This window comes from Choloepus didactylus, chromosome 7, assembly GCF_015220235.1.
Source record: "Choloepus didactylus isolate mChoDid1 chromosome 7, mChoDid1.pri, whole genome shotgun sequence".
Lineage (NCBI taxonomy): Eukaryota > Metazoa > Chordata > Mammalia > Pilosa > Megalonychidae > Choloepus > Choloepus didactylus.
The window spans coordinates 93,550,028-93,575,106 of NC_051313.1; the positions used below are offsets into that span (position 1 = coordinate 93,550,028).

The 25,079-nt window shown below is 36.8% G+C and overlaps 1 protein-coding gene across 6 annotated transcripts in view; it reads right to left on the reverse strand.

Moving 5' to 3' along the window:
* The window catches only part of PRIM2 (DNA primase subunit 2), an 804,531-nt gene that overhangs the window by 557,746 nt on the left and 221,706 nt on the right, over positions 1-25,079 (reverse strand). For all 6 annotated transcript variants that reach the window (XR_005217813.1, XM_037842555.1, XM_037842554.1 and 3 more), the window contains exons 9-10: positions 6,067-6,139; positions 344-529 (exon numbers count right to left, since the gene is read on the reverse strand). Coding sequence is in view for 5 of the 6 variants with exons in the window: in XM_037842555.1 (XP_037698483.1) it covers positions 344-529; positions 6,067-6,139 (259 nt within the window). In the remaining variant the exon portion in view is untranslated. The remainder of the gene's footprint in view (positions 1-343; positions 530-6,066; positions 6,140-25,079) is intronic.

Below are 25,079 nucleotides of genomic sequence, written 5' to 3' on the forward strand. Positions count from 1 at the left end.
ACACATATATATATTCCTACAGAAATATAACTCAGAAAGCAATTTCAGTCTTATAAGTGCTACAGTCAATATACCTACAAAAGAGAAGACTTTCCATTTAAGCATTACTTTATATTTTACATTGCTGTTTCAATCTTACCCTTTGAATTAAATTAACTTTTCCAATCTTTTGTTGAGTATCTATTAGATTAATATGTGAGTTTCTTTTTACCTAAAGTCAATTTCAGACATGATTATCTTTAGAATTTTCAGCTACATTTCAGGGAGTATATTCAAAAGATAGATCTTTTAGTTGTCAGACCAAATTAAAATTTTAATTACCTTTCAGATTTTAAAAAATTACCTTATCTGGATCCATCTTTCCTCTGATAAATTCTTGCTTCCAGAACTGTAATGCCTGTTCCAGTGTTAAACCAATACCCTTCAGGAAAAGACCATACTGCATTCTACCTCCATGACGAAGATGGTGATTATCCCGCAAGGCCTTATGTAACTGACGCATGCAGGGTGGGAAAGATTTGGTAGAAAGCTACAAGAAAAAATAGTTTTAGGTTACCTGAAAGATTTACCAGGTCCCCCTAATATCTTTTATGATGGCAAAATCAATCTAATTGGAATAAAAACAAAAATTATAAGTAAGCATTACTGTATTACCATGCCCACAGACAAACTTTTTCTTACTAATACTCTTTACATTGATTACCTGTTAAAATAATACTTTGGACAACTCAGTCAAGTAAAATACGCTAAAAATTATTTCCCCCTTTTTAAAAATTTATTTTAATTAAATTTTTCTTTTGAGATAACTGTAGATTCACATGCAGTTGTAATAAACAATACAGGGAGATACTGTGTGCCCTTTGCACGGTATCTCCCAATGGTTACATTTACAAAACTATAGTACGATATCACAATCAGGATAATGACATTGATACAATACACTGATCTTACTCAGATTCTCTCAGATTTATATATACTTATTTGTGTGCACGTGTGGGTATTGAGTTCTATGCAATATTATCTCATGTGTAGGTTTGCATATCCACTACCACAGTCAGGATGCAGAATATTTCCATCACCACAAGGATCCCTCACATGTTGCCCTTATACCATTTCCCACCTCACTTCTGCACACCCTCCTACTGCCATTCCCTAAGCCCTGGTAACCAGTGACCTGTTTTCTATCTCTATAACTTTGCCATTTCGAGAATGTTACATTCAATATGTAATCGCTCAGCATAATGCCCTTGAGAGCCACCCAAGTTGTTATGTGTATCAATAGCGTGTTCCTTCCTATGCCTATTGCAGGTATGACTGTATTGCAGGTTGTTTAACTATTTACCCACTGAAGCATGATTAGGTTGTTTCCAATTTTAGGCCAAATGAATAAAGTTGCTGTCAACATTCTCGTACAAGTTTTTGTATTAACCTAAGTTTTCATTTCTCTCAGATTAATGTCCACAAGTGCAATTGCTGGGTCACAGATGAACTTTTAAAGCAACTCAAATACAAAGTAGAACACATAAATAGGAGAAATGGCTCTCAAAAGGAAAATTCAAATAAATGCATTAAAGAAATCAATAGTTACAAGAAAAAAAATGCAGGTTTTTCTTTTAATGTCAAATACGAAATATCACTGCCCATTTTTATTTCACCCTTTTCACTTATGGTCTCAGTTGCATTCTCTCTGACTTCTACAAATATCCTCCTCCCACAGCTTAAAGTCTCACTCCCTCACAAATTCCTTGGCAATTCTCCTCTGTCTGTACTTAAGAGCAGGCCTTACTCTGCTTGACCTGCTGCGCCCTCTAGAGACCATCGGTTTCTCTTCATCCTTTCACCGAAACAACTTCAAAATTTTTCCTCCCCAGCCGAGTTCATTCAGGCCTATCTCCTTCCTTGCTAGGACTATTTCAAAAGCCTTCCACTCATTTTCATACTTCCATTCTTGTTTCTTCATACTGTTACCAGATTATTTTTTCTCAAAAATTGTTCTAATCCAAAAAACAGCAATGACAGTCAATATAATTAGCATGCACATGCAAGGTTCTCCCAATACCTGATAACTATTTTTCAATTATATGTTAATAGAACAAATATTTATTGGATGTTTTGAGAAACAGAATTTCCCTTTAACTTGGTTAAGGGGAGGAAAAAGACAGCCATTAGCATATCCACTATAAGTCAAACTCATATAATAAATTATATAATGAGGGCCCCAACAAAGGCATAAATCAACTACACTGGAAGCACTATGACAGGGAGGCGGAAAAAGCCCAGTTTGTTACTAGACCAGCAAGAACCCTTTTGCTCCAGCCAACTTATTCATGATTCCATGATCGCATGATCATTTTTTGTACCTTCTCACTTTTCTCACTCCACGGGCCATGCTTGGCACACCCTTCCCACCCACACCACATCTAGCCAAAACTGAGTCATCCTAAGACTCAATTCAACCCCAGTTTCCTTTCGCACAATTCCGTGATTATTTTTTACTCATTCAAATATTTACTGATTATTCAAACACCATAATCACATGGAACTTTGAATAGGAAGTGAGATCTGGTTGGTTTGTACAGGTTAGTGTGAAGCCCCAATACATCCCAAAGTAATTTGGGCAGAGAATAAAAATGTATTTGCAACCCCCACCCCACCCCCCACCCCCACCAAGGGACCGGGGAAAAATGAGAAAATATTAAATTTCCCCATCTGGGTAATTACTGATATTCTCACAACCATTTGGGACAACCGATTTAGAAGGCTGAGCCCTTCACCTTGGGGCTTGCCCTTATGAACCTTATTACTGCAAAGGAGAGGCTATGCCTACATATAATTGTGCCTAAGAGTCATCCCCAGAGAACCTCTTTTTTGCTCATATGTGGGCTCTCTCTCTCAAAGCACACTTGGCAGGTAAACTCACTGCCCACCCCCCTACGTGAAACCTGACTCTCAGGGGTGTAAATCATCCTGGCAATGTGTGACATGACTCCTGGAGATGAGCCCGGACCTGGCATCGTGGGATTCAGAAAGACTTCTTGACCCAAAAGGGGAAGAGAAATGAAACAAAATAAAGTTTCAGTGGCTGAGAGATTTCAAATAGAGTCAAGAAGTCATTCTGGATGTTATTCTTATGAGTATATAGATATCCCTTTTTAGTTTTTAGTGTATTGGAACAGCTAGAAGGAACTACCTGAAACTGTTGAACTGTAACCCAGTAGCCTTGATTCTAGAAGACCACTGTATAACTATGTAGCTTACACTGTGTGATTGTGAAAACCTTGTGTCTCACACGCCCTTTATCCAGTGTATGGATAGATGAGTAGAAAAATGGGGACAAAAATTAAATGAATAATGGGGGGGGGGGTGGAAGGGATGGGGTTTTGTGTGTTCTTTTTTATTTGTATTTTTATTATTTTTATTTTTTTGAAGTAATGAAAATGTTCACAAATTGTGCTGATGAATGCACAACTACATGATAGTACTATGTGAATTACTGATTGTACACTGTGAATATTTGTAGGATATGTGAATATATCTCAATAAAACTGAATTTTTAAAAATATTTAATGAAACACTTACTACATACAGCTGCGGGAACCAGCAGTGAAAGAAGTAAAAAGCTTTGTTCTCAAGAAGCTTACATTCTAATGGTAAGATATGGATAATACACACAGACATGAATAAAAAAAGAAAACATCTAATTTCCAAAGTACTGGAAATAAAATGGAGTAATGGGATGGAGAAGGGGTACTTTAACTACAGTAGCCAGGGAAGCCTCCTTGTGGAGATGACATTTGAGCTAAGACATATATTTTAAGCAGGATCAGTCAAATAAAGATCCAGATATAGGGTTCCCAGTAAAGGACAAGAACAAAGACTCTGAGAAGTGATGAACCTGTTGTGCTCAAGGGATAGCAAAAGGGTCCACATGGCTAGAGCAGAGCAAGTGAGCCAGACTGGAGAAGATGAAATTGCAATGATGAATACATATAGCTTTACAGACAATAAAAATAAGTGGGGATTTTAATCTAAATGTGAAGGAAACCTAATAGAAGGTTTTCAGCAAAAGACTGACATCTGATATATAAAGATAACTCCAGCTATTGTATAATGAACAGATTATACAGAAGCAAGGATGGAAGCAGGAAGAATACTTGAGGTTTTGTCAGTAGTCCAGGTAGGAAATAATGATGATAATAGCTGAGCTGGTGAGAAATGGCTTCATTTGCAATACAATTTGGAAGGCACAACTAACAAGACTTACCAGTGATGGGATTCAAGATGTGGATTCAAGATGAAGAAAAAGAAGAGTCATGGAGACTTTGGGTGTAAACAATTTGCATGCTTAAACTCGAGATTTAGAGATGATGTAATTATTGGGCTAGATAAGGTCTAGGATTGGACATATGGAATACGAAAATCATCACAGAAATTCAGCAGGCAAAGGAACTGTATGGTCAGGGCATGGGATTGATTATCAGCATGGACATTGCTCAGGCCAAGAAAAATAACAGAAGTTCTGCTCATGCAAAAGACCATTAGCCAAGTGCTAAAGTCATAAATGAAACAGCACCAACAACAAGGAGAGGTATCAGGGGCAAAATGTGATCACATGCACTTTAAAAGCACTGGAGTTCTAACAATGGAAGGTAGAGAAATGGGCTGGAAATGGCGATGTGGACCAAAGAAGACACTACCTCCATAGAGTATAGAAGAAAAAGCAGGCTCTATTTGAAGAAAGTCACAGAGGAAAGTGTCACTGAGAGACCCATTTTTTTAAAAGATATTTTTAGATTTTAGATTTTTTTTAAGAACAAAAATATCAAAGGGAACATTAGGAGAAGAGATTGAGAATACTGAGGGGAATACCAATGACCTGCTATTGTGAGGATTAGTGGATAAAGAGGTCCAGATAAAGATACATCTGTAATACTTAGCACAGGGTCTCAGGCACAGATCTATACACATGATCATCATCATGGCATGTAACATAATTTATCCTTGCACTGCACATTTATTATGTACTATATCATCACCCACCTCACCCAAGTAAGGTCCATGGAGGGAGGAATATTATCTGCTTTATTCACCTCTGTATCCACAGTGCCTAGCACAGTGGCTGGTTTGTGATAGATGGGCTCAGTATAAATTCACTAAACGAAGTAATGCTTATACTTCTATGTCTTCCCACAGTATCTAACCAAGTTCATGTTTGCTTGTGAACAGGGAAAACATCTAGATAGAATTCACATAATATAAAGTAAACACAAATCATATGGGGAGGGAAGTATTAGAGATGGAGTAACAGAACATTGAAGCATAGGACATGTGAGAACAGGTTTCAAAGGAAGACAATCCTATTGTCATTTCCAGCATATTACCTGTAAGTGCGTGATTAAATTTTTTCAAATAGGAAGAAGACCTATTCATTCTGGGCTCTAAATCTCATAGAATCTCTCTACTCACCTCATTACAATTTTTATTTAAGTACTAAAAGTTCAGTATATTTTTAGTTTATTGTAAATAATTTGGCAATTATCTAAACAAAGATTATTTGTCATTGGCTTACTTTCCTTTTTTGTGGGTGGAGCAGAAATTTTATTCCGTATTAAAGAGAAATTGTATAAATAATAGTAAAGTGTCCTGCTCTTTCATTCTACTATGGAACCACAAAGTGAAATGAAGTTGGAATGTATTAACCATTCATCTATTGATAAATCCAGGGATGGGAGAGTATACTTAGTATATTCTATTTCTCCTTTTCTAAATGTATATAGTATTTATATATAAACAATAAACACCACTTAGCTATCATTACTGAAAAGAATTCCCCTTTGGAATAAATGCTTAAATTCTATTTTTATAAGGCTGCAAACAATTTTCTAATTAATTCAAGTTTATTTATTTTTAATCATATGTATAGGTCATGGTATTATTTTTTAAAATAAATGGCAGATAATGAAATAACAATCTCTTCCTGTCCCCACTCCAAACCAATCTTTGGTTGGAAAAAATCTATGTTTCCTCCAATGACAAAGGTCTAAGATTAAAAGGATAGATGCTTACCGAATCGATCTGATCTAAAGAAATCTTCCCAGTATTTCCCTGTACGCTGTAATCTTGACCGGTGTAGCAATGACTAAAAAAAAAAAAAAAGAACCAAAAAAAACATATTTTACATATAAAAATCTTAGCAAAAATACAGCAAAGTGCTTTTTTTTTCAAAAAAATTTTTAAATATAGAGCAGTTTTAGGTTCACAGAAAAATCATGCAGCAAGTACCGAGTTCTTATATAACACCGCCCCCCACACACCTACAGTTTTCCCTATTATTAACATTTTGCATTGGTGTGGTACATTTGTAACAATTGATGAATCAATATTATTATAGTTAATATTATTAACTAAAGTCCATAGTTTACATTAAGTTTCTCTCTTTGTGTTGTACAGTTCTATGGTATTTTTTTTTATTTTTATTGTGGTAACATATATACAACATAAAGTTTATCATTTTAAACACTTTTAAGTAAACAACTCAGTGGTGTTAATCACATTCACAATACTGTGCTACCATCAACTTTATCCATTATCAAAACTCTTCCATGACCCTAAACATAAACTCTGCATCAATTAAGCACTAAATCCCCATTCCCCACCCCAAGTGTTTTAAATGTATTTAAGAATACATTTCAGTGGAGAAAGTGGAGAACCTAACATGGCAGCTAGGTGGACAGGGCAAAAAAATACCTGCATGAAAAATACTAGATAAAAGCCGGAAAGTGACCCAGAACACCAGTTCCAGCGATGCAACAGCTAGACGAGGTCTGCTAAATCCACAGGGACCGTGCATTCGGTGAAACTGGGAGTCTGCGTTCTGAAACGAGTGAGTGAGCCAGCTGGCAGTCCGATGGCCGCATTGCAGTGTGGGGAAACTGTGGGTTGGCGTTTGGAGACAGACTAGTTCTTTAAAAACAAAACAAAACAAAAAACCCGGGAGCAGCTGTGGATAAGGCAGCGGGAACCGCGCAGTGAAGCGTGGCAGGAACAGGCTGTGCTGATGCCTCAATATCTGGGATGGAAGATACCCTTTCCCACACCCGCTGCTAATTGTCTCAGAGCCAGAAGGGCAGACGGGAGCCAAAAGAAGCAAGCAACTGTGCCCCTTGTAGCCATCTTCCCGGTAGGCTGGGGAAGCTCCTGCCTGGGGTCGGAGCCACAGCCCAGAGCCATGCCAAGGGTCCCAGTGTGACGGGGAGTGTTTCCCACAGCACCGCACACAAGCCACAATATTGGCCGTGGACAGTGGCCTTTAGTGCACCCACAGCTAATTGTCCCGGAGCTGGGAAGGCAGAGCTGTGCGAAAAGGGGGAAATTAACACGCCCTATTCAGCCATCTTTACAGCAGGCTGGGAACACCCCTGCACGGCCCGGCAGCCCAGGGCTTCCCTGGAGGGCCAGCACACACCTGTGATGTGGCACAGCCTTCCCTCAGCAGGGGTCCTGGAAGAGCACGGCTGAGAAGGGGACCCACTCGGAAATCCCAGGGACCCTAAGCCAATACCAAGGACTTGTGGGTCAGCAGCAGAGACAATCTGTGGCAAGACTGAAATGAAGGCTTAGGCTCTTGCAACAGCCTTAAATCTCCAGGAACACCTGAGAGGTTTGATTATTAAAGCTGCCCTGCCTCCCTAACTGCTCAGACACACGCCCCTCATTCAGGGCAGACAGCACCAACAACACACCCAAACTTGGTGCATCAATTGAATCCCACAAGAATCAGACCCCCATACACTACAAAGACAAAGTTGGGGAGAACTGACTTGAGGGGAATAGGTGACTCATGGACGCCATCTGCTGGTTAGTTAGAGAAAGTGTATGCCACCAAGCTGTAGATCTGACAAATTAGAGATTGGTGTTTTTCATATTCTGAAAGAATCCTATCAAATAAAGCAAATGCCAAGAGGCCAAAACAACAGAAAATTTTAAAGCATATGATAAAACCAGACACTATGGAGAACCCAAACCCAAACACCCAAATCAAAAGACCAGAGGAGACACAGTACTTGGAGCAATTAATCAAAGAACTAAAGACAAACAACGAGAGCATGGCACAGGATATAAAGGACATGAAGAAGACCCTAGAAGAGCATAAAGAAGAAATTGCAAGAGTATATAAAAAAACAGACGATCTTCTGGAAATAAAAGAAACTGCTGGCCAAATTAAAAAGATTCTGGATACTCACAGTACAAGACTAGAGGAAGCTGAACAACGACTCAGTGTCCTCGAGGACCACAGAACAGAAAATGAAAGAACAAAAGAAAGAATGGGGAAAAAAATTAAAAAAATCGAAACGGATCTCAGGAATATAATAGATAAAATGAAACGTCCAAATTTAAGACTCGTTGGTGTCCCAGAAGGGAAAAAAAAGGGTAAAGGTCTAGAAAGAGTATTCAAAGAAATTGTTGGGGAAAGATTCCCAAACCTTCTACACAATATAAATACACAAAGCATAAATGCCCAGCAAACTCCAAAGAGAATAAATCCAAATAAACCCACTCTAACACATATTCTGATCAGACTGTCAAATACTGAAGAGAACGAGCAAGTTCTGAAAGTAGCAAGAGAAAAGCAATTCACCACATACAAAGGAAACAACATAAGACTAAGTAGTCACTACTCAGCGGCCACCATGGAGGCAAGAAGGCAGTGGCATGACATATTTAAAATTCTGTGAGAGAGAAAACTTTCCAACCAAGAGTACTTTATCCAGCAAAACTCTCCTTCAAATTTGAGGGAGAGCTTATATTTTTTGCAGACAAACAAATGCTGAGACAATTTGCTAATAAAAGACCTGCCCTACTTCAGATACTAAAGGAAGCTCTACTGACAGAGAAATAGAGAAAGGAGAGAGAGATATAGAGAAATTTAACAGACATAACATTACATCCCAAATCACCAGGACACACATTCTTCTCTAAAGATCACGGATCTTTCTCCAGAATAGACCATATGCTGGGACATAAAACAAGCCTCAATAAATTTAAAAAAATTGAAATTATTCAAAGCACATTCTCTGACCACAATGGAATACAAATAGAAGTCAATAACCATCAGAGACATAGAAAATTCACAAACACCTGGAAGTTAAAAATGAGGGGGAGATGAAAACATTCCCCAACAATCAAAAGCTGAGGGACTTCATCACCAGTAGAGCAATCCTGTAAGAAATGCTAAAGAGAATTCTGCAGGCTGAAAGGAAGGGACACCAAACAATTGACGGAAAGCACATGAAGAAATAAAGATTTCCAGTAAAGATCACAGGGTAAATATAAATACCAATACTAATGTATTTTTCATTTGTAATGTCACTATTTCCTTCCTACAGGATCTAAAATACATAAACTGTAATGATAAATCAGTGGTTTTGGACTCAATATAAAATATGTAATTTTTGTCAAGAACTACATAAAGGTGGGGGAATGGAGGGGTATAGGAACACAGTTTTTGTGTCCTATTGAAGTTAAGTTGGTATCTAAGAAAAACAAGATTGTTATGGATTTAAGAGGTTAAATTTAACCCCCACGGTAAACACAAAGAAAGTATCAGAGAATATGACCATAGAGATGAAAAGTAGAGTAGGTGTTCCGAGAAGTAGGGGAAGGGGCAATGGGGAGTTAAGAAATGAATGTAGGGTTGCTGTTTGGGGTGAAGGGAAATTTCTAGTAACAGATGGTGGGAAGGTGATGGCATTGCAACATTCTAAATGTGATTAATCCCACTAATGGAATGCTAGGGAGGGGTTGGAATGGGAAGATTTAGGCTGTGTATATGTTTCCACAATTCAAAAAAAAAAAGACAGTCTAAATAGATAATGATAATTAAATGCCAAGGATGATCCTGGATGGGATCTGAGGATGGAGGAGAGGAGGCTCAAAGGGACATAGGTGGGACATAAGAAAAAAATACATATATAGAACGTAAGCTTTATATCAATGTTGAATTTCTTGAACTTCTTAGCTGCACTTAATGGGATTGCATAAAAGAATGTTCTTGTTCATGGGAAATGTATATGTGATTATACTGTTTTTTCAAGGATGTGTGCAGCTTGCTCTCATATGTTCAGAAGACAGAGCAATAGATGATCGATGGTAGATAGGGAGGGAGGGAAAGAAAGAAAGAAATGGTGGTGTGACAATGTTCAAGTTGGTGGATCAGGGTATTGGGGGAGGGGGGTCGGGGTATGCTGGAGGTCTGTGTATGGGGTTTGTATTGTTTTTGCAACTGTTCCTGTAAGTTTGAATTTATTTCAAAATAAAATTAAAAAATAAAAAAGAATACATTTAAGTGACTAAGCCAAATATAATACAAAAATACAATGACAGTCTGGATCTCCAGATTCCTAGGCTAATGCTACTTCCATTTCTAAGAAGCATAGTCCAAATTGTTGTTAAATTTCAAACCTCTACTATTTATCTCATTAACAGCAAAGCAAAGGAGAAACTGGGGCTTAAATCCAAGAACCGTTCAAGAGTGGTCGATCCTTTAGCAAGTTACTTAAGAGTCCTTGACTCCCTGTTTCCTTATCTGTCAAAGGGAGATGATAATGCTGGTCTTACAAAGTTGGTGAGGGGTCTGAATTGAAATAAATTTTGTAAAGGGCCTGACATACAGTAATCACTGTTTGTTAAAATAAATGTCTGAATAGCACTTTACAGTGTGCACAGTGTCCCCATCTATATCCTATAAATAGATCCTCACAACAACCCTGCAAAAGCATTTTATTTTACATTTGACAAATGAAGAAATGGAGGCTCAGGGGAGCCGGAAACTTGATAGGATCAGAAAGCAATCAGCACTGCAGTGGAAACTCTGAACTTTTTAAATCCCAGATCCTGTTTCTTAACTATACCTTGCTATCCCTTTCCCTATAATTAGTTCTGCTATAATCTTTTTTCTTATAAAGATTTATTCACACATCATACAATCATTCAACATATACAATCAATCACATTACCATCATATAGTTGTTCATTAATCACCCTGATCTATTTTTTTTAACATTTTCCTTGTACCAGAAAAAGTGATAAGAATAAAAAAATGATAGTGAAAAAGGAACATACAAATCGTCCCCCATCTCCCACCCTTTTTCCTTTAGTTTTTTGCCCCCATTTTTCTACTCATCCATCACAAGGTTTTCACAATCACACTGTCACCCCTTGTAAGCTACCCTGTCATACAATTGCCTTCAAGAATCAAGGCCACTGGGTTGGAGTTTGACAGTTTCAGGTATTTACTTCTAGCTATTCCAATACATCAAACCTAAAAAGTATTATCTATTTAGTGCATAAGAATGTCCACCAGAATGACCTCTCAACTCCATTTGAAATCTCTCAGCCAATGAAGCTTTATTTCGTTTCATTTCACATTCCCCTTTTGGTCAAGAAGATGTTCTCTATCCCACGATGCTGGGTCCAGATTCATCCCCGGGAGTCATATCCTGCGTTGCCAGGGAGATTTACACACCTGGGGGTTAGGTCCTACATAGGGGGGAGGGCAGTGAGTTCACCTGCTGGGATGGCTTAGTTAGTTCTGCTGTAATCCTACTTATAAATTAAGAAACATTACTTGGGATATACTACCTAAAGCCATCCACTTTTGTAATTTTCATCTCCTTGACACAACAACACTCTTCCCAAGCCCAACTCTAAAAACACTGGTTCAGATGCAGATACTTAGGTATGACAGTTAAAAACATAGAAAACCACAATCAAACCATGGTTTATACAGTCTCCACAACTAAAGGGGAATCTTGTAGCAAAATGTCATAAAAATTCTGGACTCTCTCTATTCTACCTGCTCCATATTCTTGCTGCAAACAATACAATATACACATTTCAGATGCTTAGTAGAGAAGTTTTGTTCCACAATCAATCAATTTCACTTATTAAATTATGGGTATGGATTATGAAACAAAACTACAGTGATATCTTGGGAGGGGTGAGGATGCTGCAGCTCATGGCCAGGAGACTATTACAAGTAAGGCTGTAGATGCCCCAACTCCCACCCCACCCTGCCTCCTACAAGCTAAGAATATGAATATGAATATGAATACGAATACTAACACTAATTTTTGACAGAGAATTGCTCTGGGGGCAGAATGTGCAGAATGCCAAGGAGTGATGCAGAATGATCCACACCTTAAAACACATCTTCTACATTCTTGTATTAATTCTCACTCCAACAACACATTTCTGACAATTAATATACCATTAATTATATTAGTACTGATAGTCAAAACTCATGCTAAGTTACACCAACAAATGCCATTTGACTTTAATATTTTAAATTTTAATATAGAGCATAATCAAGAATTTTCTTAGTAAAATCCCAAGAATGAAAATGAATTTCATTTTCCAGTATATCTTACAACACAGCAAAGAGGTACATGGGGCAATGGAAATAGCAGTAAGCTAGGAGTCTGTAGACCTGTTTTGTTTTGATTTGAATCTCTAGTTCTGCAAACTGGGGCAAGACCTTCCCGATTTGTAATATCCTCATCTGTAAAATGGCACTAATTATGCCAGGCCTGCCTAATTGACAGAAATGCTGGGTAAATAAATGAAATAATATATTTAAAGTGCTACTTAAAATCAGTAAAGCATATTCCACTATACAGAGCCTCATTCAGTCTTCACCAGAAAGTATAAAAATAACAGGATGGGAAAGGAGGCAGCATGACTCTATAAAAGAGCTATCAACCACCTGGGAGGTACTCAGCCACTCCATTGAGCCCTATAAGCCTCAGCTTCTTAGACTCTAAATTGAGGATAGTGATTACAGTGATCTAATGGGATTGCTCAGATCAAACAGATTAACAAATACCTCAAAAAACGGTAGAATGGTGTACAAACATGATCATGGTTATTGAATAAACAGATCGAAAAGACTACTGTACCAAAAGTTGTTCTCTGTCCAGATTAATGCAGCATACTAAGTACAAAGAGAAGACATAAAGACACACATATGCCTGAATGGTGGTATAAAATGCTGCTTCTTCAACATTTTAATAGAACAAACAAGAGAGCTAAATTTCAAGGAAAAAAAGTAAAAAGCCAGAGAATGGCAAAAATATAATACAAAAACTTTATTAGGTATAAAGCACACCAGAGAGAGTATAAAAAATAGTATATAGACATTAGACTTTTAAAACTATTAATAGGGGGATGGCCACAGTCCAGTGAGGATAAGCGTGGAAGCCATGGGTAGAAAGAAAGATACTAAGCATCAGAACCAGGAATGGGATTACGCCTTTACTCATCCATGATCAGAAGGGCTTACTTAAGTCTTGGTCAGAGGAACTGGTAATTAATAAACATCACAGCTATTCCATATACATTTGAACTAATCATCGATAAACGAAGCTGAGGTGGGAGAAAAATTGTCATATATAACATGGAAAAGGCAACTCATGAGAAGTTTCATGTCCTATGCTTTGTACACAATGAAGAGCCATGAAAGGATTTTAGGCATGAACGGATATAATGAGATTTACACTTTAGAAGATAAGAGTGTGGAGAAGTGACTAGAAAGGGGAGGGACTGGAGTTGGAAGAATATTGCAGGCAAAAGATGGTGACAGCCTGAAGTAAACTAGTGGCAAAAGATGGAAACAAGAAGGGGAGTAGATTCAGATGATTTTCTGGAAAAGAATGGACATGACTTGATAAGGGAGGTAGATGAGTCAAGGATAACACATTAGTTTCTAGCTTGAGTGACTGACTGGTTCCACGGTATCATTTCACTTTCCACAAGTAAAACCTATTTAGGTAAGTCAAAAAACTTAAACTCGCAAAGAAATTATTAAAAATAAAAGTTCAGATGATAAATTCTCTTGTCATTAGGATGTTTCCAGGATGATTTTTTTTTTTCTTCATAGGAATGAAACATTGACAAAAGCTCAAAAAACAAGGTAGAGGAGAAAGGAATAAATAGTGCTGCCATAAAAGGATAAGAACTCTTAAGAACAATTCACATTAGCTCATGAAATTAGACCTTTGGCTTTTACTTGACAGTACCAAGGGATGTTACTATATGAGATTCAAAATAGGTGCCCGGGAAAAGTGAGGCACTTTTCTGTCACATTCAAAGCTCAAGAGTTGGCTTCCAAATGAATGCAGCTTCTACACTAATGAGCTGTCAAAATATATCTTATTTTCATGATAAAAAAAATAACAGATCAATTTGATGAATGAACAGTTCTTAAAGATTATTTTATTGGGGAAACAGAAATAAAAATACTAATTTTTGACGGCAAAAACTATTTCCAATTGGTTCAAGATATAAATTAACACATAAATTCAACAGAAAGCACCGTTTCCTGTCCATTTAAAACAATCACAGATTTATTGTGAGAAACACTCACTGTCACCGATGTTCAGTTTTTAACCAGGGGGCTTCAGTATACATAAAAGCTTTGGGTGCTTCTAACCTTTCACAAAAGAATAAAGTGAGATGTACCACAAACGCCATTGTTCTCAATAAAGCAGACCAAAACACACTTTATTGGGCCAGAAAATTCAAATTATATCACTAATCACTATTCAGCCAAATATAAAAAGAAATGTTAGATTAACTAACAGGGAGGCTAAAAAAATCAATATTTTATTTCCTTCATTCTCAGTTTAGTCATTGATTTACCACAAGTAAATAAGGAAAAAAAAAAAAAAAAGATTTGCCTCAGTTTGTTTATCCATAAATACGGGTGGTGGTAAAGGATTATGAACTGCAGTGATTTACTTACATTCTCTATGCACAGTTTATCTTTTATTTCCTATAGTCTCAGGTGAAAGGCACTAAAAGTGAAATGTCATACAGTTTTCTTAAGTTACCAAAAAGCCAGTAAAGTAGTGAAAACAATAAAGTCGTGGTTCAGTGAGTATTCAATTACATCAGAATACTATACAAAGACACTGGGTTGTAAAAGGAGATAGTGTACTTTTGCTAAATGTAACAATTACTGTACTGCACCAGTAAAATAAACACCTTCACCACTCAAGCAGAAAACCCAGAATGAACTTTATTTTTTAAACTATCATTAGATTGTCAGGCTCTCTATAACAAGACATTTTCCACATCCCAGTAGATAATTAAAAATACACTCTTGTCCTCATCTGGATATAACTGATAGTAGTTACCAAAAAAGATCCTTCAACAGTCCCAGTATAGCCCATCAGTCAGCAAATACTTGTTAAACACCTCGGGACCAAGGAAGAGTTCAACCAGTGAAGGATCCAGAGATGATCAAAATAGCACAATGGGACAGATGCCACAATAATGCTCAAAATAAATGGTTTCCAAGCCAGAGAGAAGAGGTCTCTTCTAAAAGAAGGGTGGGGAGAGAATACAATCAATTTGTGGTATTAAAGGTATTTGAGCAAGATAATGGCACCAAACTGAGAGAGTTATGCTTAGAAACACAGGCTACAGGACTCTAGAGTATTATTAGCATGTTGTTGAAATGACTAACAACAGAATCTAGGCTGAATAGAGAAGCCAGAAGGTAGATAGATGACTTGGAGGGTCTAGCATGAAAAGCTGAGATCAGGGGAAAGACAGCAATCAGTGGGAAAGAGGGACTGAAGAGTAAAGGGGAAGTTTATAAGATTTTACTCAGAAAATAATTTTATTTTTGAAGGCTTAGAAGTAGGACAGTTCCATGAGATTATCATGTAAGTGTCAAAGGCAGGTTGCTTTTATATTTTCATCAGTTGTGACTTAACAACTTTGTATTCTGTGATTATTAAATTCATCTGTCAACTAGGCTAGGTTATTGGGTCCAGTTGTTTGGTCAAGCAAGCACTGGCCTGATTGCTGCTGTGAGGGTATTTCCTGGATTAAAATAATGAATTAGTTGATTGCATCTGCAGTGGTTTGAAGCTGTTATATACCCTATAAAAACATGTTCTTGAATTTAAGAACCCACTGTAAGTAGGACCTTTTGATGAGGTTATTTCAGTTAAGGCATGGCCACCTCAATCAGGATGGATCTTACTTAATCCTATTACTGGAGTCCTTTATAAGTAGAATGAAACTCAAACACAGAGAAAACACAGGAAGCAAGAAACTGACCATCAACTGAACTAGGAAGAGAGGGGAGAGACCAGGAGATGCCATCATGTGCCTTGCCATGTGACAAGCTAAGGACCAAAGATTGCCAGGAGCCAGCCCCAGAACCAGTCTTCCAGAAGAAAGTATCACTTTGATGACGTCGTTATTTGGACTTTTTCCAGGCTTCAAACTGTGTGAATAAACTCCCATTGTTTAACCTGACCCATTTCACGTTATTTGCTTGAGCAGCCTAGGAAACTAAAACAGCATCTATGACAGATGAAACATCTACAATCAACAAAACAGATTGCCCTTCAGCAATGAGAGACATCTCAATCAGCTGAAGGCCTTCTAGGAAGAACTCATGATTTCAGCAGTGAGAAGGAAGAATTTCCATCTCCATTTCAACTGGCCAGGTTTTTCTGGGGAATCCATTGAAAACCTTCACCGGAATTCCCAGCTTGTGGCTTCCCTATGGTATTCCGACATGCCAATTCCCAATTTCTATGATTTCATAATATATGCATTGTGTGTGTGTATGTGTGTGTGTGTGTGTGTGTATTCCTATTGCTTTTGTTTCCCTAGGAACAGTGGCCAATACATATTTGTTAAAACATTCTTAAATTTTGACTAGGTTCATAGAAGTATATGATTGGAGTTTATTAAGGTTGTTGGAAGGGTTCTAAAGTGAACACGTGATAAGGAGGTGGCATTTTGGAATAAATAAAGTCTATTTTCCTTACGATCTGGAGGGTTAATACATATCAGATGCACAAGCAGAAAGAGACAAGCAAAGCCAAGGAAGTTTCTAAACCACAGTTTATAGAATAGGTTGGGTTAGGCGACAAAAGCAGAGGCAGGGATTATAAAAGGAACTGCAATTGGGTAGGTGGGTCCTGAGACATAGATCTCTGAACAAAAAACATTAAAATAAAAACAAACTATTTAAACTCTATCGACTTTTGTAATAATGGTGCTAAGTCCCCATTTTAATGAAAATTTGAGGCTTGTCAAATTTTTACAGACCCAAATGTATGCATAACAGTATTTTTTAAGAAAACATGATTTTGCACTTGTGTATAACAAACCCTTTGCTTAGGGACAAGTAATTAGGTGTTTACTCTTGTTTGTTTTTGTTTTGAGTAGATGGTACTAAATTATCTAATCTACAATAAGAGAACTAAAGATATACAAAATATATAAACATCTTCTTACTGTAGCATTTGTTCAATAGACCTACATGCAACTTAATTAAAACTCAGTCATGTCTGAGGAATTTTTTTTCTATATCATCATGTTCATTAAACAGCAAGAGGTATGCATAGCTGGTTTTTCAATAAAGCTTAAAAATCACAACAAATAGGAAATTGTAAAGTTAACTAAGCAATATTTAAGAACTGAAAGGAGAAAGGTAAGGCTTTCAAAATATCCAAAATACATATTTATGTAACCAAATGTTAGAATGACCCTACTTAAAATCCAATTAAATCAATCCAATATGGAGGAGGAGGGTGTGAGTGAGGCATAATTAATCACATCTACACTGAACTAGTACTAGTTTTCCCAAAACACTACCACACAAAGACCTAATTTACAGAATAAAAATACACTCAACGTATAAAAAGATAAATTTGAAACATATACATCCACACACATCTGATCTTGAATCTTAAGTGAAAAAGCAGACCTACTCCTGGTCTTTGTAGAAAAATTGGAATTTAAGTCTCATTCATTGCACCAGAATATCAATATGAGTACTTAGGTACTCAACAGGGAATTGTTTTTGAGTGTTGAAACTGAGAGTTGAAAACAAAAAGCAGAAATTACATGAAAGTGGATTTGTGGATCTCATGACAAGATTAGGTGGTTAAGAAAAAAAGTAATCTTTTCATGCTGTGGCACTGATTGTTAGCAGAAGATGGATCATCACACCTCAGCAACGAGCGATATTCACAAACTCCACTACTGTGACATAAATGCCAAAGGGCATAACTGACAAAATGAGAGGGCAAAAGTCAGCTTTTCAAGGGTGATTACTTCTCCAGTCATTTTCTCTTTTTCAAACACCTGATGAGAACTTGGGGTAATAAACAAGGAGTAGTGGAATCATTGCAGTAGTTTAGGAATTAGCTGCAACTCCTCACTTGTATAATTTTTCCAAGTCCTATATGTCTAAGGCAATCATGGAAGCATAGAAGAACAGGAGAGTAAGCAGAGAAGAGTGGTTAAGAGAAAAGATTTCAGAATCCAATAATTATGAATTTGTGTCCACACACCAACTGTGCGACTTCGCAAAAATCTCTTAAACTCCTTCAGTTTCCTCATTGGTAAATTAGGGATTACAAAAGTATCTCTCTCAAAGAGTTGTTGTGAGGAGCAAATGAGATGTCTGTAAAAATTTTATCACAGTGTTTTCCACTCAAATTGTTATTATTATCACTCAGGCCTAAATTCATTACTTTTAAAGATTTTGGTTGCTGTTTTTCTCTACTCAGCATTCATTCACTTCTTCCAGTGAATATTAGAAGAACGAAATTTCTTTCCTCCCTTCTTTATAGTATCACATTTGAAGTAGTAGAATTTAGATGACCTTAAATAATCTGATGATCTGGAAGGTTTGGGGAGCCTGTCATTAATCTCTACTCTTATACCCTGTGTCAAAATTCAATCTCAAGCTTTGGGGATTCAAATGGAATCAAATTTTGTAGAACTGCACTGTCCAATATGGTAGCCACTGGCCGCACGTGACTGCTGAGTACGTGAAATGTAGTTAGTCTGAATTGAAATGTGCAATAAGTGTAAAATAAGGACCAGATTTTGAAGATGCATGAAAAAAAGAATGGCAAATATTTCATTAACAATTTTTCATATTCATTACATGTTAAAATAATATTTTAGATATGCATCAAACAAGATATGATATTAAACTTAATTTTTAAGTAATTTAAAATTATATATGTGGCTTACATTTGTGGCTCTCATTGTGTTTCTATTGGACAGCACTGTTGTAGAGTAAGGATATAATGATATGAAGCAGTCAAATGATTCTCTTGAGGACTAGGTATGCCTGTAGAATAACCAACTGATCTACCCTGACTTCTTATTTGCCAAGTTAAGATCAATCTCTGCCATTCATAAGCAGACTATTAGCTGCAATTGGGCCCACTAAAGGAGGTGCCTCAAGTATTACTGCAAGTCTGCTTATTTTCATACAACTTTACTAGGGGATCAAGTTTCTTAAATTTTAATCACAGTTTGCCATTTATACTATTAGGGAAACAATCTTGAATTCTGATTAGTTTGGAGGTAATGAATTTGTGTGTGTGTGCGTGTGTGCATGTGTGTAAAAATAAAGCTATGATACACTTCTATTTGGAAGTTATGGGAGCTGCCTGGTCCACCTCAAGACCTGGCTTCAACTGCCCACTCTCTCGTTTGTAAGAAGTCAACCTAAGCAGGATGTGAATGTGGATTATAGCAAGACCCTGGGTCAGACAGGAAAGAATTCCTCTCCCATCCTCTGGGGTATCTCTCTGCCCTCTCTCTCCACCAACCTATAGAGATTCCGAGGTTCATAAGACAATAACATATAAAACATATTTCCTTTCTTTGTCAAGCTTTTTCCAGTGATCTTGAAGCTAAAGAAGTTAACATTATTTGCTCTTTTCTATCTGGCAGGCTATAGTTTACCATATTTTGAAAACTGGCATAAAATAAAGAAAAGCAGTGAAAAAAAGCATCACAAGTAATCAAAATTGATCTCTGCATCAAGGAAACATTTACTTGAACCATTAAAAAGGAGGCTAATACATCTTTCAAAATGAACAGTAATCTTCTACATCATTCTATAAAAGTTATACAAGTTCCAATACAACCCCTTCACATAAAGCCAGGTGTAATCATAGCACAAATGGAAAAACAATTTCAGGAAGAAGAAACAAGTCTCTGTACATCACGCATATATTTATTTTTGCAGTCACAATTCTGCCCACTTTGGACATTAAAAAAAATACTCTGTCCCCATAAACTAGGCCATTCAGACATTTAGATAGCACAATCCCTGCAGTTTGGATTTGTTGGGTGGGTAGGAAATGAAGAGAGCTGGAGTTACAATATATCATATCCTGCCGTGAAAGATATCACACAAAAATTCACTCAATAGCTGTCACCAATGAAACTGAAATGAGTTTCTTTTTGTAGCTTAATCCCTAGTAAATGGTATCCAACTTGTGTTTGCCCAGGTGATTTACTGTGCAGTTATTCCAAATGAGAAGAGAATCAGTAAGGTTCTGTTTTAAATTGAACATACATTATTTTCCACAAGTGTGAAGTTTACTCAATTTTGTTAAAAAAAATAATTCCCAGAAAACTACCATCAGACAACATGCAGTATAATGATTCCAAGAGACTGACATATCCAATAAAACTCAGGCCTGTATGGGTTTCCATATCAGATAACAACTATAAACTATACAATTGCTACTTTATTTTAGGTTGGCCTCATCTTTCCCCATGTGGTCCACATTTTCCTATTTATTCCAATTTCTAAACTGTAAGAACTCAATGAACTCCAAGAGACTTGTTTTTCTTTAAAAAAAATCTGTACCATATATTTGCCAAAGTTATTGAACTGCACCTTTAAAATGGGTGCATTTTACTGAATATAAATTATATTTATATTTATATTTAAAAAGTAAAATATATACACACACATATCCTTATAATAGCTATTTAAACTACAGCCCTTTATAATTATTTCACCACACACATTTAAAGGCCCCAACAAATATCTCTATTTTCATGAGTAAATGTTTTATATTCTTATACTCTGCAATCTTAGTGTAGATCCTGGTAATATAATGACCCCTAATAGAAACTTTTTGTTTTTGGCTGATGATAGTAAAATAAATGCAAATAAAGAAAGGATGCATGAGAGAGTGTTAATGAAAAATGAGGAAGGGGGCATTCTAACAACCAACAGAATTAATACATTAAATTGATGGTCAACATCTTCCCTCACCCCGCCCCACCCTGGGGGTTCACATATTCGAGGATTATCCCCTCTTTGTTTGTTCCCAATTTCAGTAGAGAACCAAATTATACCATGTTTTGGAAATCTGTAGAATTTGGGGGGAGAAGGGGATGAAGGGGACAAATAACGAGGATTATTAGTAAAAGTCACAGTCCAACAGTCACATCACATACCATCCTTGTACATCTTTTTATTCTTGCACAGCCATTGATGATGTCTCACAATGTTTAAGGTTTTCATTTCATAGATCAAACTAGCAAACTACATAATAAGTTTTGTTTTTTTAAATATACATCTTCAACATTTGAATAAGTGATTGGGAAGAAAAGAAATTGGGACTTCTCTTCTGAGGTCACATAGAGAAATAGAAAGTACTATCTTTCCTCTGTGATGAGTTCCTGATTCCATTACAGAGTCCTAACTCCCAAAACAGAAGGTAATACCAGCACAGAATTTCCCCAAAGGTAGAGAGTATTTCTTTACCAGAGTTTTTCTTTAGAAATGATGGAAAATCCATCAGCTTTGTGTCCAAATTACCATATCATTCAGTCTCAATATGCAGCAGCTTCAAAAAAATGAATTAGAGGAGGTAAGCTGAAAGTGTTTTGTCCTATTCATTCTTTCAAGAGTTTACTGAGGTCCTATTCTGTCAGCCATTGTTACAAGTAATGGGGAGATAGTGGTGAACAAGATGGACAAATTCCTTGCTCTCATGGAGCTTTCATTCTAGACAAATAAACACCACACAAACAAATGAACAAATGAAATGATAATTTAATAATTCCATATAGTAATGTTGCTGTGAAAAAAGGCAGAGTAAGATAATATGATAAAGTACTTGCGAGGTGGGAAGGGGACTTTAAATTGAGTATCGGGGGCAGATCTCTATAAGATCTGAGAAGATACACTGCTATATGCATTTTATCAATTTTCTAGTGCTCTCCTTTAGATTATATGTATGCAGTAAGAACCAAGGTAGCACTATTAAAAATGGGCTTTTTATTCACCTTGTATTATCTTCTATAGCACTACCTACTAAATAATAATTATAAACAATTGAGAAGGCATTAAACCTTTAATGAGTCTCAGTAGTTTGTCTTTCCTTGCCCAAGTATGGAATTTTGTTTTGTTTTCTCTGAGTGAGGAACGGTTAACTTTGTCTGCAATGCAAGGGTTCTCTTTAGGCAACAAGCATTTAAACTCATAAGGCTACCAAAGGCCATATTGGCATCAGTCCTTGGAAAGATCCAGAACAGGGATCACAGCTTGCCAGCAGGGCAGCTTCAAACATTCCTATTCTACAGGAGTCCTTGCAGCAATCCTGCACAGCTGGACAACTCAGGTGCAAGGAGTCAAGAGCCATACCCAACAGATGTAGGAGTTACCCTGACTTAGGAGACTGATGATCCTCAGTAGTCACAATTTCCTGCAATGACTCGTAAGTGTAGCTTCCAGGGTCACTTCAAGGAACAAGCTAAGGAAGCCCTAAGTCATGGCTTCTTTGTCAGGTATTTATAGCGCCTTTCGGTCCAGCCCAGATGCAATTAATTAATCAGAGGTCATTTCTACACAGAAGTCATAATATCTAGTAAAATAACTGATATATAACCCTCTTTATCTGTTTCCAGGAAAAGAATGCTGAGAAGTTAACTGAAAGTCAAATTCTCATGCAGAAAGGGAAGAGGTTTTGTTAACTATCCACTCACACTGTATAAAGGGCTGAAGAAAAATTGGTAATGATGTGTATAAAAATATCCTCTAAATTGACATAAAAGGTGAATGAAGACAGGGTTTAAATGGTCAGGTGACTCAAACTATCATGGAAGAGAACGTTAGTATTTTCTCACCCTCATGCTTTGTCGTGTCTGTAAGTCCTGATAAATTTAGACCCCAATGGTTAATATCAAAGGTTTTGAAGTCACACAGAGCAGAGTGAAATTATGGCCCTGCAACTTGCCAGCTAACCAGCCTATTTTTGCACCTCAGTTTCTCCCTCTGTAAACCGAGTATAATAACAGCTACTCCCAAGTGGATTATTGGGAGAATTAAATGTAAACAATAAATATCTAACAAAAGCTCTATAGACGGTAACTGCTACTATTATTATTCATAGAAATATTCTCTATTAAGAGCCCACCATGGGTAAGGCAAAGTTCTGAGTATGAATAAGTTTGATTTTTGAAAGTCGGTCTTTGTAACTCTCATCTTAGGCATTACAGCAGCCAGATTTTGGAACTCTAGGTCCCACTATTATTATTTTTCAAAAATATATGATTACATAAATGTATTTAAAATATGATTTAGAACTGCACTGTCCAACTCGGTAACCATTAGTTAAAATTGGCTATTCAAATTTAAATTGAAACTAATTGAAATTAAATAAAATTTAAAATTCAGTTCTTCACTCAACACTAGCCACATTTCAAGCATTCAACAGCCATACGTGGCTATTGGCTACCAGATTGTACAGCATAGGTATAGAACACTTCCATCACTGCAAAAAGCGCTACTGGAATTGTGCTTAAGAAGTTATGTTTTAGCTGCTAACATATTGCTACCACAGTGCTTTCTCAGGCTCCTTAAGAAAGTTATTTCCTATGGCATTACCATCGTTTTCTACTTTATTAGCACTTTATGACTAACTCAGTGTAAAATAACTGATTTTCTTTATTATGTTACTAGAGGGCAATCAATGTGTTAAAGAAATTCAATGAGTGAAGAATAGGAAATTTAATCACTGAAATTACTGAATAATTGAAAAGCATAAGAAATCACAAGTTTTGCTTTCCAGTATCGGCATCCTCAATCCAGATATTCCTAAGAAACTATTGAGTTAGAGGACAAGGAGAAATCTTAAATACCTAGCTGGGAATAAGCTGCAAGAGCATTGTGACGTAGGTTTCATTACTTCTGTGATGCTATGCGCACTGGTAAATCATATTTTTCAACTATGCTAGTAGTAATCATAATTTACTATAATTACTTTAAAGTTCTCTTTTCTGATAAATATTAAGCTCTACAAAGAGAGAAATAAAAATATGTATCCCTAGACCCTAGCATCAGTCCAGGCATCTAGTAGGAATTCCCTTATATGAGCTGAATAAATGATGACTAAAACAAAATCTAAGAGTGCTAAAAGGTTTACAACCATGCCTTACTAAACAGCTCTCACAACAAAGTACCTCCGTAAGTCTCAGTCACTACTGTACAGTCTCATTACAAAATCTGCTATTTACAAAGGTATGTATTTGCCTTTGGCTAGATAGCTAGTTGAAGAAACAGGAAAGATTTTCTTATCTTCTTTCTGTATCATTAAAAAGAAAGTCGGTAACTTATATTTCTATAAGAAATCATTTTTTACTTTTTCAACTTTAAAATATATTATACTAGCAAAGTGAATTAACCTATTCACAACCCCAGGAAAATTCAGTATCGTAAGTAAATTAAGAGTGGTGAATTACTTATAAAACTAATGAAAAACGATTAAAAAAGCTATTCCCTCCTCCCCCCAAAAAACTTGCACTGTAGTAGGCAAAATCAATGGCCCTTGAAAAATGCCATTCTCTAAGTCCCAGAACCTGTAAATATGTTAGGTTACAAGGCAAAAGGAACTTCGCAGCTATAATAAAGGTTAAGGACCTTGAGACAGGGAGATTTTCCTGAATATCTTAGCAGCCAATCTAATCACATTAACCCTTAAAAGCTGCAAACTTTCTTAGGTTGGAGGCAGAGTGATGCAGCAGCTGAAATCAGAGAGATCTGAAGCATGAGAAGGACTTGGCACTGTTGCTGGTTCAGAGATGCAAGGATGGGACAAGGGCCTCTGGAAGCTCATGGAAAACATGAGAAGGAATGTGGGAAGCCTCTACGAGCAAAGACTGGTCCCTGACTGACAGCAGCAAGCAAATGGGACTTCAGTCCTACAGCTGCAAGGAAACAA